General features: G+C 43.2%; 1 protein-coding gene across 1 annotated transcript in view; it reads left to right on the top strand.

The window, feature by feature from the left end:
• Nucleotides 1-15,307, top strand: part of adamts16 (ADAM metallopeptidase with thrombospondin type 1 motif, 16) — a 335,654-nt gene that overhangs the window by 303,314 nt on the left and 17,033 nt on the right. Inside the window, exons 19-20 of the mRNA XM_078535725.1 lie at nt 2,272-2,476; nt 13,269-13,463. Of these exons, the coding sequence (XP_078391851.1) occupies nt 2,272-2,476; nt 13,269-13,463 (400 nt within the window). The remainder of the gene's footprint in view (nt 1-2,271; nt 2,477-13,268; nt 13,464-15,307) is intronic.

Here is a 15,307-nt window from a genome sequence, read left to right as displayed (position 1 = left end):
ACAGACCCTACTTCCAGTTGATGACCATAAGAAGATAAATGTATGCTTAACAACCCAAATTATTATTGAATTGTAAAGTACTTTTTAAAATAATGTCACTGTTATAATTTTTGCCAAATGTTACATCATGATCATATTGTGGTAACAACGTAGAATACCGAAGAAACCATAGGGATTATTTAATTAAATAAATGGGAGATCAAGGTTCTTGATTTTCTCCAACCAGCACCCCCTGCAAACATTAGTGGATTAAGGTAAAGTATTTGCAAAGACGACCAAGTACAGGCTTTATGAACCTCTATAATAGAAAATTGAAATGTGCATTGGAACATCTGATTGGCAAGGCACAAACTAATGCAGGTTTTTATAAGCCACATCAATGTTAATAATCCTATCCAGTCCTCATTTGGATCACGTAGCAAACTATGGATGTCTGACTCATGGTCCAGACATTGATGTGGTTAGAGACCAAAGCTGATGTCTGAGTCTGTTACCACTGTCAATATTATTGTTTCAGATAATGCAGGACAGCATTGAATCAGTAACCACTATTTCAACCATTCTCTTCTTATTAAATACCCAAGTCCAACATGTTTATCAAGTGCACCATCATGTCTCTTATTCATTTAGCCATCCTTCACTGTATGTCATAAAAAATCAAGTTGCTTCTTTTACAATAATGTAATGTCTCAGATATCTCTTTATGAAAGCACTTTGCTTCACAGCTTATGGTTTTAGAACCTGTGAGGCACTTGTGGCACTCAAATGAATACAGCAAGTAATGTCATTAAATTTATTAAATAAAAATTGGGGATATTTACAGCCATTTGACTCTGCAGTATACCATATGGACAATTGCAAAACTTTATTGCTGGTTTGATTTATGAGTGATTTTGTGCAAATTTAGTTAAAATAAAGCAAAGGCATTCAGCTTCTTACCAAGATAATCCATTGGCTCTGTTTTTGAGCATGTTTCTAATTAAACTCCAATAGCCAGATTGTGTTGCCATCTGAAGGATGTTAGAGCCATTAGATTGGATTAATGCACCCACCAACAACAAAGAAGTGTTGAGCTCTGAAGCCTTTGGAGACCCCGACAGGTAGTGGGTTTTGAGCAGGTGGAAGGAAGGGCAAGGCAATTTTCAGGATTGGGATAATTTAACTCCAGATCCTCAGTTAAATGCTTCCAGTCCACTTTCCACCTGAAGTGGGCATGAAGAGGCTGCAAGGTGGCAGCTGGCTGGGCGAGATCGGGCAGGCCTTGGCCGCTTGCCAGTTTTGACAAGTAAGTGGCAGAAATGGGGTTTCAGAAGTCTCATGGGAGACAATGTGGGGCAAGAGAGAGCACAACTTTTTAGGGCCCAGAGGAAAACTCCTCATGGCTCCACTAAGGTAAGTTTTCCAGTTACCTTGTAGGTCCTTTTCTGTGTGCAGATCAGCTTTGGCGATTTTCCGCTCAGATCTCAGTTAAAATACGATCAAGGCCCTATCGATGTTACAGGAGAATAATTTGAATAAACTAATGAAGCTGGGCCTTAGTTCGGGGCCTCATTCACCTGCAGAATCTTGTAAGGTGAAATTGGAAACAGCACAAAAGAGTCAAGATAAGTAATTTGCTGATTTTTAACTGCACATGCACCTGGTTTCCACCAGGCAATTAGGATCAAAACTGATTCCCTTTAGCAATGGAATAGTTTTTGAAACTGGGCTATTACTTATAAATGCTAACTTAGTTGAATTTTCTTCATATTAATTAACTATTAACTAACTGTTGCTGCTGAAGCCTATTAAATCAACATGTGTACACAATTTTAATTTAAAAATGATTCATGTGAGCTGATCTATCCTTCTGGACAGTTGGAAAGAAGAATCTTTTATTCCATTATTGAGAGATCCATTTGCAACCTCCCTGCAATCTTCCAAGCTTTTGAATTAAAAAAAGAATCAGCATGAATGCTTCATTTCTTTTTGACAGACTGGTAGAACAAGAAGGTTGATTAAAGATCAAAACTTCAATATATTTTGGATGCAAACTATTGTGGCCAACAAAGGCAGGCTTACTACAGCGTGTGGGAGAAAAGTGAGCCATGCAGATTTAATATTACTTAATTTATTCTGTCTAACGTGCTTCATTCTGTTCAAAAGCAGCATTAGTGTGGGATCAGGTAATGTTCAGAACAGACATGACCTTGCATTCCAGGTTTCTGATAACTGTCAGTTTTAATCCTCCACTTTAATATGTGCTTGTGAACTGTTTCGATGTTTCTACAGCTGGGTTGTTGGTGACTGGGGAGAATGTAGCCAAACGTGTGGAAGAGGTGAACAGTTCAGACAAGTCCACTGCACTCGAAGACTTGCCTACAATAAGCTAGAGGATGTGCATCATGCATTGTGCCCATTCCCAATGCCGATACGAATGCAAGCATGCAATACTCGTAACTGTCCACCTGCGTGGAGTGTAGGAGCTTGGTCTGAGGTACATGTCAAAATTACTGGAGGGATTATGATTATTCATTGATAATTTGAGCTTGGCCAATACTTATCTGACGTTCTAACCTAGAACTTAATCAATAATAGATTGCAGTTGGGTAGGGATTAAAAGCTTTTGCCATTTGATTGTGAAATTAGTCATGGACTGACAAGGTACAGCAGATAATGCTGGTGATGTCTGTTGATCATGTGCTTCCTGATGTTGCTAATTGGATTATCATGTGCATCCCCAGCATCTAACGCTGTATATTCTATATATGGCAGTATTTTATTGCAATAACCATTTTTCAGTTCAACACACCAGTATCCCTGGTCTTGTTAAACATCAGTTTCAATTCTGAGTTAGGAAGTAAGCAATATAATATTACCCACTGCACCTCAGGCCACACATGTGGTATGATCTACTAAAACTAAATTAGAAGTGGCTACTGAGGAGATGAAAGCATAGGTAACGCAATTACTTGACCTAACTGTTAAAGTTTAGTGTACTCTTCCCCCCTCTGTTATATATCTGTTTGTAATAGCCTTATAATTTGCTGTTACTACACAAATTTACCTTATCTTAGATAATAGATCATGAAAAAGAAACATTTAAACCACCAGTTGTAAGATTTGTTGGTGCTGATCATACACAACTGCTGTTTATGAAATGAATGAAAGGTTGGCTGAGTTTTTTCTGATATAGCTTTTTTGGCCTTACATTCTATTTAAAACAGCATATTTTAATTCTAAATGTTTGGAGGTATGAATCAAATATTAAATTTTAATTTTTCACAGTCAAATCTATTTATGGTGCAGTGGCTGATTAAGCTAACCAATGTGAACATAGTTGAGGTTGATATATTCTCTACTATCAGCTAACATAGTGTATATAAACTTATTTTTCTAACACCAAATCATGTCCAAAAGGAATTGTTCTTTGATAAAAGCTCTACATTTTAGAATACATTTTAGAAGTTAGTGCTCATGCTGTGGTGTTCTGTGCCATGAGAGGGTAAACTAGACAATCAGACACTGATAAGCAAGCCCAATTTGGAGTCTTCCTAGTCTTCCCAATGAGAGGACACTAAACGGATGTACTGACCTCTAGTGGCCAAAAGCTTGATTTTTCTCCATCATAGAATAATACAGCACAGGAGGAGGGAGGCCAATCAGCCCATTGTGCCTATGCTGGTTCTTCAGTAGAGCTATCCAATTAGCCCCACTCCCCTGCTCTTTTCTCAAAACCCATTTTTTTCCCTTCAAGTGTTTCAAATACTTATCCAATTCTCTTTTAAATTGTACTATTAAATCTGCTTCCACCACCCATTAAGGTTGTGCATTCCAAGTCACAACAACTCGCTGCACTAAAAAAATTTTCCTCTCTCTGGTTACCAACCCTTCTGTAACTGAAAACCGTTTCTTTTTATTTACTCTTTTTTAAAAAAAAATCATGATTTTGAACACCTCTTTGAAATCTCTTAACCTTCTCTGCTCTAAGGAGCACAATATCAGTTTCTTCAGTCTCTTCACATAGTCCCTCATTCTCAGTACCATTCCAGTAAATCTGTTCTGCACCCTCTTCCAAGGCTTTCACATCCTTCCTCCAGAGTTGAGAAAGGGGCTCCAGCAAGTTTTAACTAATGTTTTACGGAGGTTTAGCATGATGTTTGAGCTTTTGTAATCCACACCTATATTAATAAAACCAAGAAACCCAAATGCTTTTTCAGTAACCCTTTCAACATGTCACCGCAAAGATTTAGGTACATACACCCCCAAATCTCCATGTCTCTGCACCCTCATTAAAATTGTAACATTTTGTTGAAATTGCTTCTCATTCTTCCCACAAAAAAAATCACTTCATACTTCTCTCCAGTCTGAAAACCAACCATTCACCACTATTTTCTGTCATTTAGCTGATTTCCGACCCATGCTGCTGTTGTTTCTTTTATTCCATGGCCTTCAAGTTTATAAGTACAAATCTATATGTGGTATTTTATTAAATGCCTTTTTGAATGTCCATATGCGCAATGTCAACTGCACTACTGTCATCCATTCTCTAATTTCATCAAAGAATTCAATCAAATTAGTCAAACATAATTTGCCTTTAACAAATTTATGCTGACTTTCATATATTAGCTCATGTTTCTCTAAGTGCCAATTAATTTTGTCACATTATTGTTTGAAAGTACCCCCACTACTGATGTTAGGCTGACTCACCTGTGGTTGCTGGGGTTATACCCCTCTGTATTTCTGGACAAAGGTGTAACATTTATAATCCACAAGTCACCTTGTACCAGCCCCATATCTAAGGAGGATTGAAAGATTGTGACCAGCAGCCTCTGCAATTTCCACCTGTACTTCTTTCAGTAATCCATCCAGACTGGGCGACCTTTCTATTTTAAGGACTGCAAAGCATTTAAGTACCTCCTGTTTATTTTTATCCTATCCAATATTCCTACTCCTGTTTTACTGCAACATTGGCAGCATCCTTGTATTTAATAAAGACAGGTACAAAGTACACATTTAATACCCAGGCCCTGTGCATCCACAAGAAGATCTCCTTTTTGGTCCTTAATCAACCACACTCTCCCTTTGACACCCTTTAACTATTTACATGTTTATAAAAGACTTTTAGGTTCATTTTATGTTAGCTACTAATCTATTCTCCCCGTCTCTCTTTGCCCCTTTTATTCGCCTTTTTTTAGATTACCTCAGTGTTTTGTGCATTCAGCTTTATTCCTCACTGTAATTATGAACCTTAAATTGTCAAAAGCCTCTTTATTCTGTTGTCTTTTAACCTCTATATCTTTAGTTATCCAGGGAGCTCTAGCTTTGGATGCCTTTCCTTTTCTTATTATTGGAAGTGCTCTATTTCTTACTCACCCACTCTTTGAAGGCTTCCCATTGTTCAGTTACGGCTTTGCCTACTTTGCCCTTTACCATACATATTCTAAACCTGATGATATCACCATTTTCCCCAAATGTTCTCCTACTGAAACATGCTCTACTTGCCCTACTTTAGACTCCAGAACCAGATCCAGCACTGTTTCCTTCCTCATTGGGCTAGGAAGACACTGGTCCATATGTACCACTGGTACATTAGTACCACGCTTTCTTTTCTTGCATCTTTCTGTGGTTTGCTTCCAAATTTACTTCTCTATCTTCATCTCACTCTTTGATGGCCAATGTAAATACATCCAATTAAGTAATCGCCCCCCTAATCCTTAATTGTAACCAAATAGAGACTGCCTTTGAACTCTCTACTACAATATCCCTCTCCAGTGCTATAATCAATGCTACTTTGATGCTGTTACCCTCCTCTTTTTCACTCTTTTCCCTATATTTCCTAAACACATTGTAGCCAGGTATGTTAACTATCTAATTCTCTCCTTTTTGAGCTAGGTTATTGTCACCATATCATAGCCCATGTGGCAATTTATACCTGCAGCTCACTAACCTTATTTGTTCCAGACCCATCTTCATATTTCCAAACTATTCTTTACTGTAGTGCTATTTGTCTCTCTGACCCCTCTGTGTACTTTATTTCTTCTGATTAATGTTTCATCCTGCCGGCAATCCCCTGCCAATTAGTTTAAACCCTCACGTACAGTACCACTTAACTTCCCTACAAGGACGTTGGTCCCAGTTCTGTTGAGGTCCAAGCTGTTCAACTTGAGCAGGTCCCTTTGCACAGAAATAGTCTTAGTGCCCCTTAATCTGAAACCCACCCTCCCACACCACACAATTACCTGTTTTATCTTATTATTCTTATACTCAGTCACACATGGCTCTGGGGGTAATCCAGATACAGGCTAACTTTGAAATCCTGTTTTTTTAAACTCTAATTGATTCTTAAACTCTAACTTGCAGGGTCACAACCCTGTTCCTTCCTATTCTTTGTTTGCCACAAGGACTTCTCGCTGTTCCCTTTCCTTCCTCAAAATATTCTGTAACCTCTCAGTGATGTCCTTTACCCTCACACCGGGGAAGCAACACACCAAACTGGACTCGCACAGTTACAGAAACACCCTCCAACCCCTGACGATCAAATCTCCTATGACCACTGCATTTCTACACTTTACCGTACCCTTCCCCCGCCACCAACACTGCCCCCAACCACCGCCCCCATCTCCCCACATCTCCAGATGCAGTCATTTGCACCACAGTGTTGTGGATATGCTCGATACTATGGCACTCCAAGCCTCCTCATCCTCACTGGCATTCAACGATGAAAACCAGTTTGAGATTGCCACACTCGTGGAGGTTTGATACACTACAACATGATCAATTACTTATTCTCCTGAGTTCTCTGCAGCTATGAGGTGATCATATCCTGTAGTGTGCACTCCATGAAATTCTGAGCGTTCCCCGTGCCCTGCAGTGTCTCCAGCCACCCCTCAAGCTCAGAAACCTTGAGCAACTAGAGACACTTACACACGTCTCCGAGACAGAGGAGCTGGAGTTCCCACGTGGCACAGGAATTGACAGCACTGGATTCTAGCTGCCCCATCATTTTACTTATGTTTTAAAAAATCCTTAATCGTTCTGATTATGTTTACTTAATGTTACCCTTGCATTAAATTATTTAGCACCTCTGAAATGGCCCAGTAAGCCACTCAGTTGTATGAAACCGTGACAAAGTCTCAAAAAAGGAATGAAACCGGACTGACCACCTGGCATCGACCTAGGCACCGGAAATGACAATGGCAAACTCAGCCCTGTCGACCCTGCAAAGTCCTCCTTAGTAACAACTGGGGGCAAGTGCCAAAATTGGGAGAGCAGTCTCACAGACTAGTCAAGCAACAACCTGACATACTCATCCTCACCATAAGACCATAAGACATAGGAGCAGAAATTGGGCCATTCGGCCCAGCGAGTCTGCTCTGCCTTTCAATCATGGCTGATAAGTTTCTCAACCTTATTCTCCCGCCTTCTCCCCGTAACCTTTGATCCCCTTACCAATCAAGAACCTATCTATCTCGGTCTTAAATACACTCAATGACCTGGCCTCCACAGCCTTCTGTGGCAATGAATTCCATAGATTCACAATTCTCTGGCTAAAGAAGTTTCTCCTCATCTCTGTTCTAAAAGGTCTTCCCTTTACTCTGAGGCTGTGCCCTCAGGTGCTAGTCTCTCCTACTAATGGAAACATCTTCCCCACGTCCACTCTATCCAGGCCTTTCAGTATTCTGTAAGTTTCAATCAGATCCCCCCTCATCCTTCTAAACTCCATCGAGTATAGACCCAGAGTTCTCAAACGTTCCTCATATGTTAAGCCTTTCATTCCTGGTATCATTCTCGTGAACCTCCTCTGGACCCTCTCCAGGGCCAGCACATCCTTCCTGAGATACGGGGCTCAAAAGTGCTCACAATATTCTAAATGTGGTCTGACCAGAGCCTTATAAAGCCTCAGCAGCACATCCCTGCTTTTATATTCTAGTCCTCTCGAAATAAATGCCAACATTGCATTTGCCTTCCTAACTACGGACTCAGCCTGCAAGTTAACCTTAAGAGAATCCTGGACTAGGACTCCCAAGTCCCTTTGCACTCCAGATTTCTGAATTCTCTCCCCATTTAGAAAATAGTCTATGCCTCTATTCTTCCTACCAAAGTGCATGACCTCACACTTCCCCACATTGTATTCCATCTGCCACTTCTTTGCCCATTCTCCTAACCTGTCCAAATCCTTCTGCAGCCTCCCCGCCTCCTCAATACTACCTGTCCCTCCACCTATCTTTGTACCATCTGCAAACTTAGCCAGGATGCCTTCAGTTCCTTCATCTAGATCATTAATGTATAAAATGAAAAGTTGTGGTCCCAACACTGACCCCTGTGGAACTCAACTAGTCACTGGCCGCCATCCTGAGAAGGATCCCCTTATCCCCACTCTCTGCCTCCTGCCAGACAGCCAATCTTCTATCCATGCTAGTACCTTGCCTCTAACACCATGGGCTCTTATCTTACTGAGCAGCTTCCTGTGCGGCACCTTGTCAAAGGCCTTCTGGAAGTCCAAGTAGATAACATCCATTGGCTGTCCTTTGTCTAACCTACTCATTACCTCCTCAAAGAATTCTAACAGATTTGTCAGGCATGACCTCCCCTTGACGAAACCATGCTGACTTTGCCCGATTTTACCATGCACTTCCAAGTATTCTGAAATCTCATCCTTAATAATGGACTCTAAAATCTTACCAACGACTGAGGTCAAGCTAATCGGCCTGTAATTTCCTGCCTTTTGCCTCACTCCCTTCTTAAACAGGGGGGTTACATTAGCGATTTTCCAGTCCTCTGGGACCCTCCCTGACTCCAGTGATTCCTGAAAGATCACCACTAACACCTCCACTATCTCTTCAGCTATCTCCTTCAGAACTCTAGCGTGTAATCCATCTGGCCCAGGTGATTTATCCACCTTCAGACCTTTCAGTTTTCCTAGCACCTTCTCCTTGGTAATGGCCACCATACTCACCTCTGCCCCCCTACTCTCTTGAACTTTGGGGATGTCACTCGTGTCTTCCACTGTGAAGACTGACACAAAGTACCTATTCAGTTCCTCCGCCATTTCTTTGTTCCCCACTACTACTTCTCCAGCAGCATTTTCCAGCGGCCCAATGTCCACTTTTGCCTCTCTCTTACCCTTTATATATCTAAAAAAACTCTTGCAATCTTCTTTTATATTACTGGCTAGTTTACCCTCATATTTAATCTTCTCCCTCCTTATTTCTTTTTTAGTTGTCCTCTGTTGGTCTTTGTAGGTTTCCCACTGCTCTTCGCCGCATTGTATGCTTTCTCTTTAGCTTTTATGCTGTCCCTGACTTCCCTTGTCAGCCATGGTTGCCTCGTCCTCCCTTTAGTATGCTTCTTCTTCCTAGGGATGAATTTTTGCTGTGTCTCCCAAATTACTCCCAGAAACTCCTGCCATTGCTGTTCCACTGTCTTTCCTGCTAGGCTCATCTCCCAGTCAATTCTGGCCAGCTCCTCCCTCATGCCTCTGTAGTTGCCTTTATTCAACTGTAATACCGTTACATCTGATTCCAGCTTTTTCCTCTCAAATTGCAGGGTAAATTCTATCATATTATGGTCACTTCCTCCTAAGGGTTCCTTCACCTTAAGCTCCCTTATCAAATCTGCCTCATTACACATCAGTAAATCTAGAATTGCCTGTTCCCTAGTGGGCTCCACCACAAGCTGCTCCAAAAAGCCATCTCGTAGACATTCCACAAATTCCTTTTCTTGGGATCCACTACCAACCTGATTTTCCCAGTCTACCTGCATATTGAAATCCCCCATGTTCACTGTAACCTTGCCTTTCTTACACACCTTTTCTATCTCCTGGTGTATCTTGTGCCCCACATCCTGACTACTGTTCGGAGGCCTGTACGTAACTCCCATTGTGGTTTTTTTACCTTTGCGGTTCCTCAACTCTACCCACACAGATTCTACATCATCTGACCCTACATCATAATTTCATTTCTTACTAACAAAGCAACCCCACCCCCTCTGCCAACCTGCCTATCTTTTCGATAGGATGTATATTCTTGGATATTTAGCTCCCAGTCCTGATCCTCATGGAATCATACCTTACAGATAATGCCCCAGGCACCACCATCACCATCCCTGGGTATGTCCTGGCAGGAGAGAACCAGCAGAGGTGGCAACACAGTGGTATACAGCCGGGAGGGAGTTGCCCTGGGAGTTTTCAACATCGACACCGGAACCCATGAAAGCTTATGGGGTCAAACATGGACAAGGAAACCTCCTGCTCTTTACAATATACCACCCTCCCTCAGCTGGTGAATCAGTGCTCATCCATGTTGAACACCAATTGGAGGGAGCACTGAGGGTGGCAAGAGCACAGAATGTACTCTGGGTGGGGGTCTTCAATGTCCATCACCAAGAGTGGCTCTGTAGCACCACTACTGACCGAGCTGGCCGAGTCCTAAATGACATAACTGCTAGACTAGATTGGAAGCAGGTTGTAAGGGAACCAGCAAGAGGGAAAAACATACTTGACCTCATCTTCGCCAACCTGCCTGTCGCAGATGCATCTGCCCATGACAGTATCGGTAGGAGTGACCACCTCACGATCGTTGTGGTGACAAAGTCCCACCTTCACACTGAGGATACCCTCCATCGTGTTGTGTGGCACTACCACCATGCTAAATGGGATAGATTTCAAACAGGTCTAGGAACTCAAGACTGGACATCCATGAGACGCTGTGGGCCATCAGCAGCAGCAGAATTGTACTCTAACATAATCTGCGACCTCATGGCCCGGCATATCCCCCACTCTATCATTACCATCAAACCGTGATCAACCCTGGTTCAATGAAGAGTGCAGGAGATATGCCAGGAGCAGCACCAGGCATGCTTAAAAATGAGGTGAAAACCTGGTGAAGCTATAACACAGGACTGCTTGTGTGCCAAACAGCATAAGCAGCAAACGATAGACAGTGCTAAGCGATCCCACAATCAACAGATCAGGCATAAGCTCTGCAGTCCTGCCACACCCAGTCGTGAATGGTGGTGGACAATTAAACAACTCACTGGAGGAGGAGGCTCCACAAATATCCCCATCCTCAAAATGGAGGAGCCCAGCACACTAGTGCAAAAGATATTCTGAAGCATTTGCTACAATCTTCACCCAGAAGTGCTGAGTGGATGATCCATCTCAGCCTCCTCCGGAGGTTCCCAGCATCACAGATGCCAGTCTTCAGCCAATTCAATTCACTTCATGTGATATCAAGAAACAGCTGAAGGCTCTGGATACTGCAAAGGCTATGGGCACTGACAATAGTCCGGCAATAGTACTTGCTGCGCCCCTAGCCAAGCTGTTCCAGTACAGCTACAACACTGGCATTTACCCAGCTATGTGGAAAATTGCCCAGGCATGTCCTGCACACAAAAAGCAGGACAAATCCACCCTGGCCAATTACTGTCCCATCAGTCTACTCCCCATCATCAGTAAAGTAATGGAAGGGGCCATCAACAGTGCTATCAAATGGCACTTGCTTAGCAATAACCTGCTCACTGAGGTTTGGGTTCCGCCAGGGTTACTCAGCTCCTGACCTCATTACAGCCTTGGTTCAAACCTGGACAAAAGAGCTGAACTCCAGAGGTGAGGAGAGAGTGCCCTTGACATCAAGGCAGCATTTGACCGAGTGTGGCACCAAGGAGCCCCAGCAAAACTGGAGTCAATGGGAATCAGAGGGAAAACTCTCCACTGGTTGGAGTCATAGCTAGCACAAACAAGATGGTTGTGGTTGTTGGAGGTCAGTCATCTCAGCTCCAGGATATCACTGCAGGAGTTGCTCAGGGTAGTGTCCTTGGCCCAACCATCCTCAGCTACTTCATCAATGACCTTCGTTCCATCATAAGGTCAGAAATGGGGATGTTCACTGATGATTGCGCAATGTTCAGCACCATTCGCAACTCCTCAGATACTGAAGCAGTCCATGTCCAAATGCAGCAAGACCTGGACAATATCTAGGCTTGGGCTGACAAGTGGCGAGTAACATTTGTGCCACATAAGTGCCAGGCAATGACCATCTCCAACAAGAGAGAGTCTAACCATCGCCCTTTGACATTCAATGGCATTACCATCACTATCAACATCCTGGGGGTTATAATTGACCAGAAACTGAACTGGACTAGCCATATAAATACTGTGGCTACAAGAGCAGATCAGAGGCTAGGAATCCTGTGACGAGTAACTCACCTTCTGACTCCCCAAAGCCTCTCCACCACTTACAAGGCACAAGTCAGGAGTGTGATGGAATACTTCCAACGTGCCTGGATAAGTGCAGCTCCCATAACACTCAAGAAGCTTGACACCATCCAGGACAAAGCAGCTCGCTTGATTGGCACCACATCCACAAACATTCACTCCCTCCACCACCGACTCACAGTAGCAGCAGTGTTTACAGTCTACAAGATAAACTGCAGGAATTCACCAGGGCTCCTTAGACAGCACCTTCCAAACCATCCAGAACCACTGCCATCTAGAAGGACAAGGGCAGCAGATAGATGGAAACACCACCACCTGGAAGTTCCCCTCCAAGTCACTCGCCATCCTGACTTGGAAATATATCGCCGTTTCTTCACTAGGTCAAAATCCTGGAGCTCCCTCCCTAACAGCACTGTGGGTCTACCTACACCACATAGACTGCAGCAGTTCAAGAAGGCAGCTCACTGCCACTTTCTCAAGGGCAACTAGGGATGGGCAATAAATGCTGGCCCAGCCAGCGAAGCCCAAATCCCATGAATGAATTAAAAAAACGACCCACACAATGTGGTTGATTCTTAACTGCACTCTGAAATGGTCTAACAAGCCACTCAGTTGAGTGTCAGTTAGGGGTGGGCAAAAAATGCTGGCCCTCCTTGCCAGTGATGTCCATATCCCATGAAAGAATAAAGAAAAAAACATTGTGTTCACATTCCAGGTAGTATCTGTTTACCTGTGCTCTTCCTCATTCCCAGAAAACATGCCACAACCAGGGTTTGTAGTAAAAGTTTAAAATGAAGCCACTGTAAATCCTTGGCTATAAAATTGACTTTAAAGGATAGATTCTATGGATGTGTCAAGAACACAAATTCATCAAACCTACCTACAAAATTCATATTTATGATGAGTAGTTTTTTTTGACACTGAGGATGACTGAAGCAACATCAAACTATTTTTTTAGTAACACAATTACACTGCCAATATAATGTAGGTTATTGGAAAACAGAATTTAAGTCAGAATGGTATGATTTTTAATCTGATATAGCCAGTCGTTGAACATTTTTTGTTTCTCTAGTGTTCCCGAACATGTGGAAAAGGATGGAGGAAGAGGACTGTCATTTGCAAGAGTACGAATCCGACTCCCAGGGCTCAGATCCTACATGGTAGTGCCTGCAAGGCAGAACCAAAACCCAAAACCCAGGAAACCTGCCTGCTGAAACGCTGTCATAAACATCGAAAAATGCAATGGTTTATATCTACATGGGCTGAGGTAGAGCAACCAGTTTACTTTTACAGACAACAGAAATTTATTAATCAAAAAATAATAGAGAATAATAGATAACCAGCAACGATAAAACAAAATGAATGGAGTATGTAAGGCCTCCAACAAACTGAATCTCAAAATGAATTTATAATTTTAACAGGCCTTGCAGCCCCAGCAAGATCTCGCATCTTGACAGATCATATTTGAAGATCACACCCAGCATGCTATAATTATCCAATATATGCTGGCTGTGTGCAAGGCTCTGCTGGCGAGTCAGGGCCTCAAAATCTTTTGGTGGTGGTTGAAGTCGAGCCGTGGCAGATCAGCCATTCCTTATAAACCCCCTGAGCTTCCTTCCCATTGAAGTCAATGAAAAGGAAAAGTGGATGAGATGTATAACAGGCGGTTGATCCACTGCCACTTATTTTCTGCCACCGCCAAAAGTTAAAATTGAACACATCGCTTCTCATTCATTGCTAACTCTGTTCAGTGGAATTCACGCACACAGGCGAGGACTCTGTCAGGCCAACGGGGGTCTCACCACTGGTCGGAGTGTCGGCGAGGAACCCTCCTCTGTTCCATAGGGGAGGAGGATGGAATCAAGTGCCCTTCAGGCACATAATTGCCACCCTCGGCCCTCCCCACGATTGAGATCCCCAGTGATAGTAGTCCCGCCCACTGAGAGCTGCTGGCCAATCAGAGACTGGCAGCCCTTCATGCTGCCAGTGCCAGCGGGAGTGTTGGCTTCTGGCGGCACTGCATCCAACCGAGGCCCGGGATCGCGAAGGGACCCCAGACGTCAAGTAAGTGAAAGCAGGATCGGGGTTACAGGATAGGGAAGAGGGAGGAGAGGGGTTGGAGGCAAGGGCAGGGCGTTGGATTTCAGGAACCGCCCTCCACCCATCCCCCCCACCCCTTCTTACCGATGCCAGGTCCCTCGATTGGGCACAGAATGTTTAATTAGAATGCCTAATTAATGAGGCAAATTAAATCCCACTGTCGGCGGCCAGGAAGCCTGCATCAGTCCTTTCTGTCCTCCAGCTTTATCGGGAGGTGTTTTCTCACCACCGGGAGACTGACGTGGGGCCTGTCCCATGATTAAGTGGGCCCGGCTACCATGGTTCCTGCCACAACGCGCTGCATAAAATCCAGCACCAGAGAGAAAAAAAGAAATAGCACCGCATTACAAATACCTGATTAACCACAAATCAGTGAAGAAACTACAAGATAAGAGCTTCAAAATAGAGGCTGGAAAATTAAATGCACGGTAAGTTAAGTGCACTGATATCCTTATCCAGCCCTATGTTGGGACTTAAACAAAAAACAGAAATTCTGGAATTAAGCAAAACAAAATCTTTACAAATTTGCACTCCTGGAATGGAACTTCATCCAACAGGATTATATATCAGGAATTGAAGCACACGCACTCCCCATGAACTTCTGGCCATTTCAATATGCACGCTCAGTGCACATGGAAAGGATGTTTCCTCTTGTGGGTGAGCCCAGAAGTAGGAGGCACTGTTTAAAATTAGGGGTCACCCTTTTAGGACAGAGATGATGAGAATTTTTTTCTCTAAGGGTCATGCGACTTTGGAATTCTCTGCCACAGAAGGTGGTGGAGGCGGGGTCATTGAATATTTTTAAGGCAGAGGTAGATAGATTCTTGTTAGGCAAGGGAATCAAAGTCTATTGGGGTAGATGGGAATGTGGAAATGGAAACACAGGCAGATCAGCCATGATCTTATTGAATGGCAGAACAGGCTCAAGGGACCGAATGGCCTACTTTTCCTATTTCTTATTTTCTTATGTTCATTGGGCAAAGCTCTGTGCTGGTGTGTGAATTCAAAGTT

This window comes from Cetorhinus maximus, chromosome 3, assembly GCF_964194155.1.
Source record: "Cetorhinus maximus chromosome 3, sCetMax3.hap1.1, whole genome shotgun sequence".
NCBI classification, from domain to species: Eukaryota; Metazoa; Chordata; class Chondrichthyes; order Lamniformes; family Cetorhinidae; genus Cetorhinus; species Cetorhinus maximus.
The sequence above is the reverse complement of the archived record's forward strand: the minus strand, read 5'-3'. Positions and strand labels throughout refer to the sequence as shown.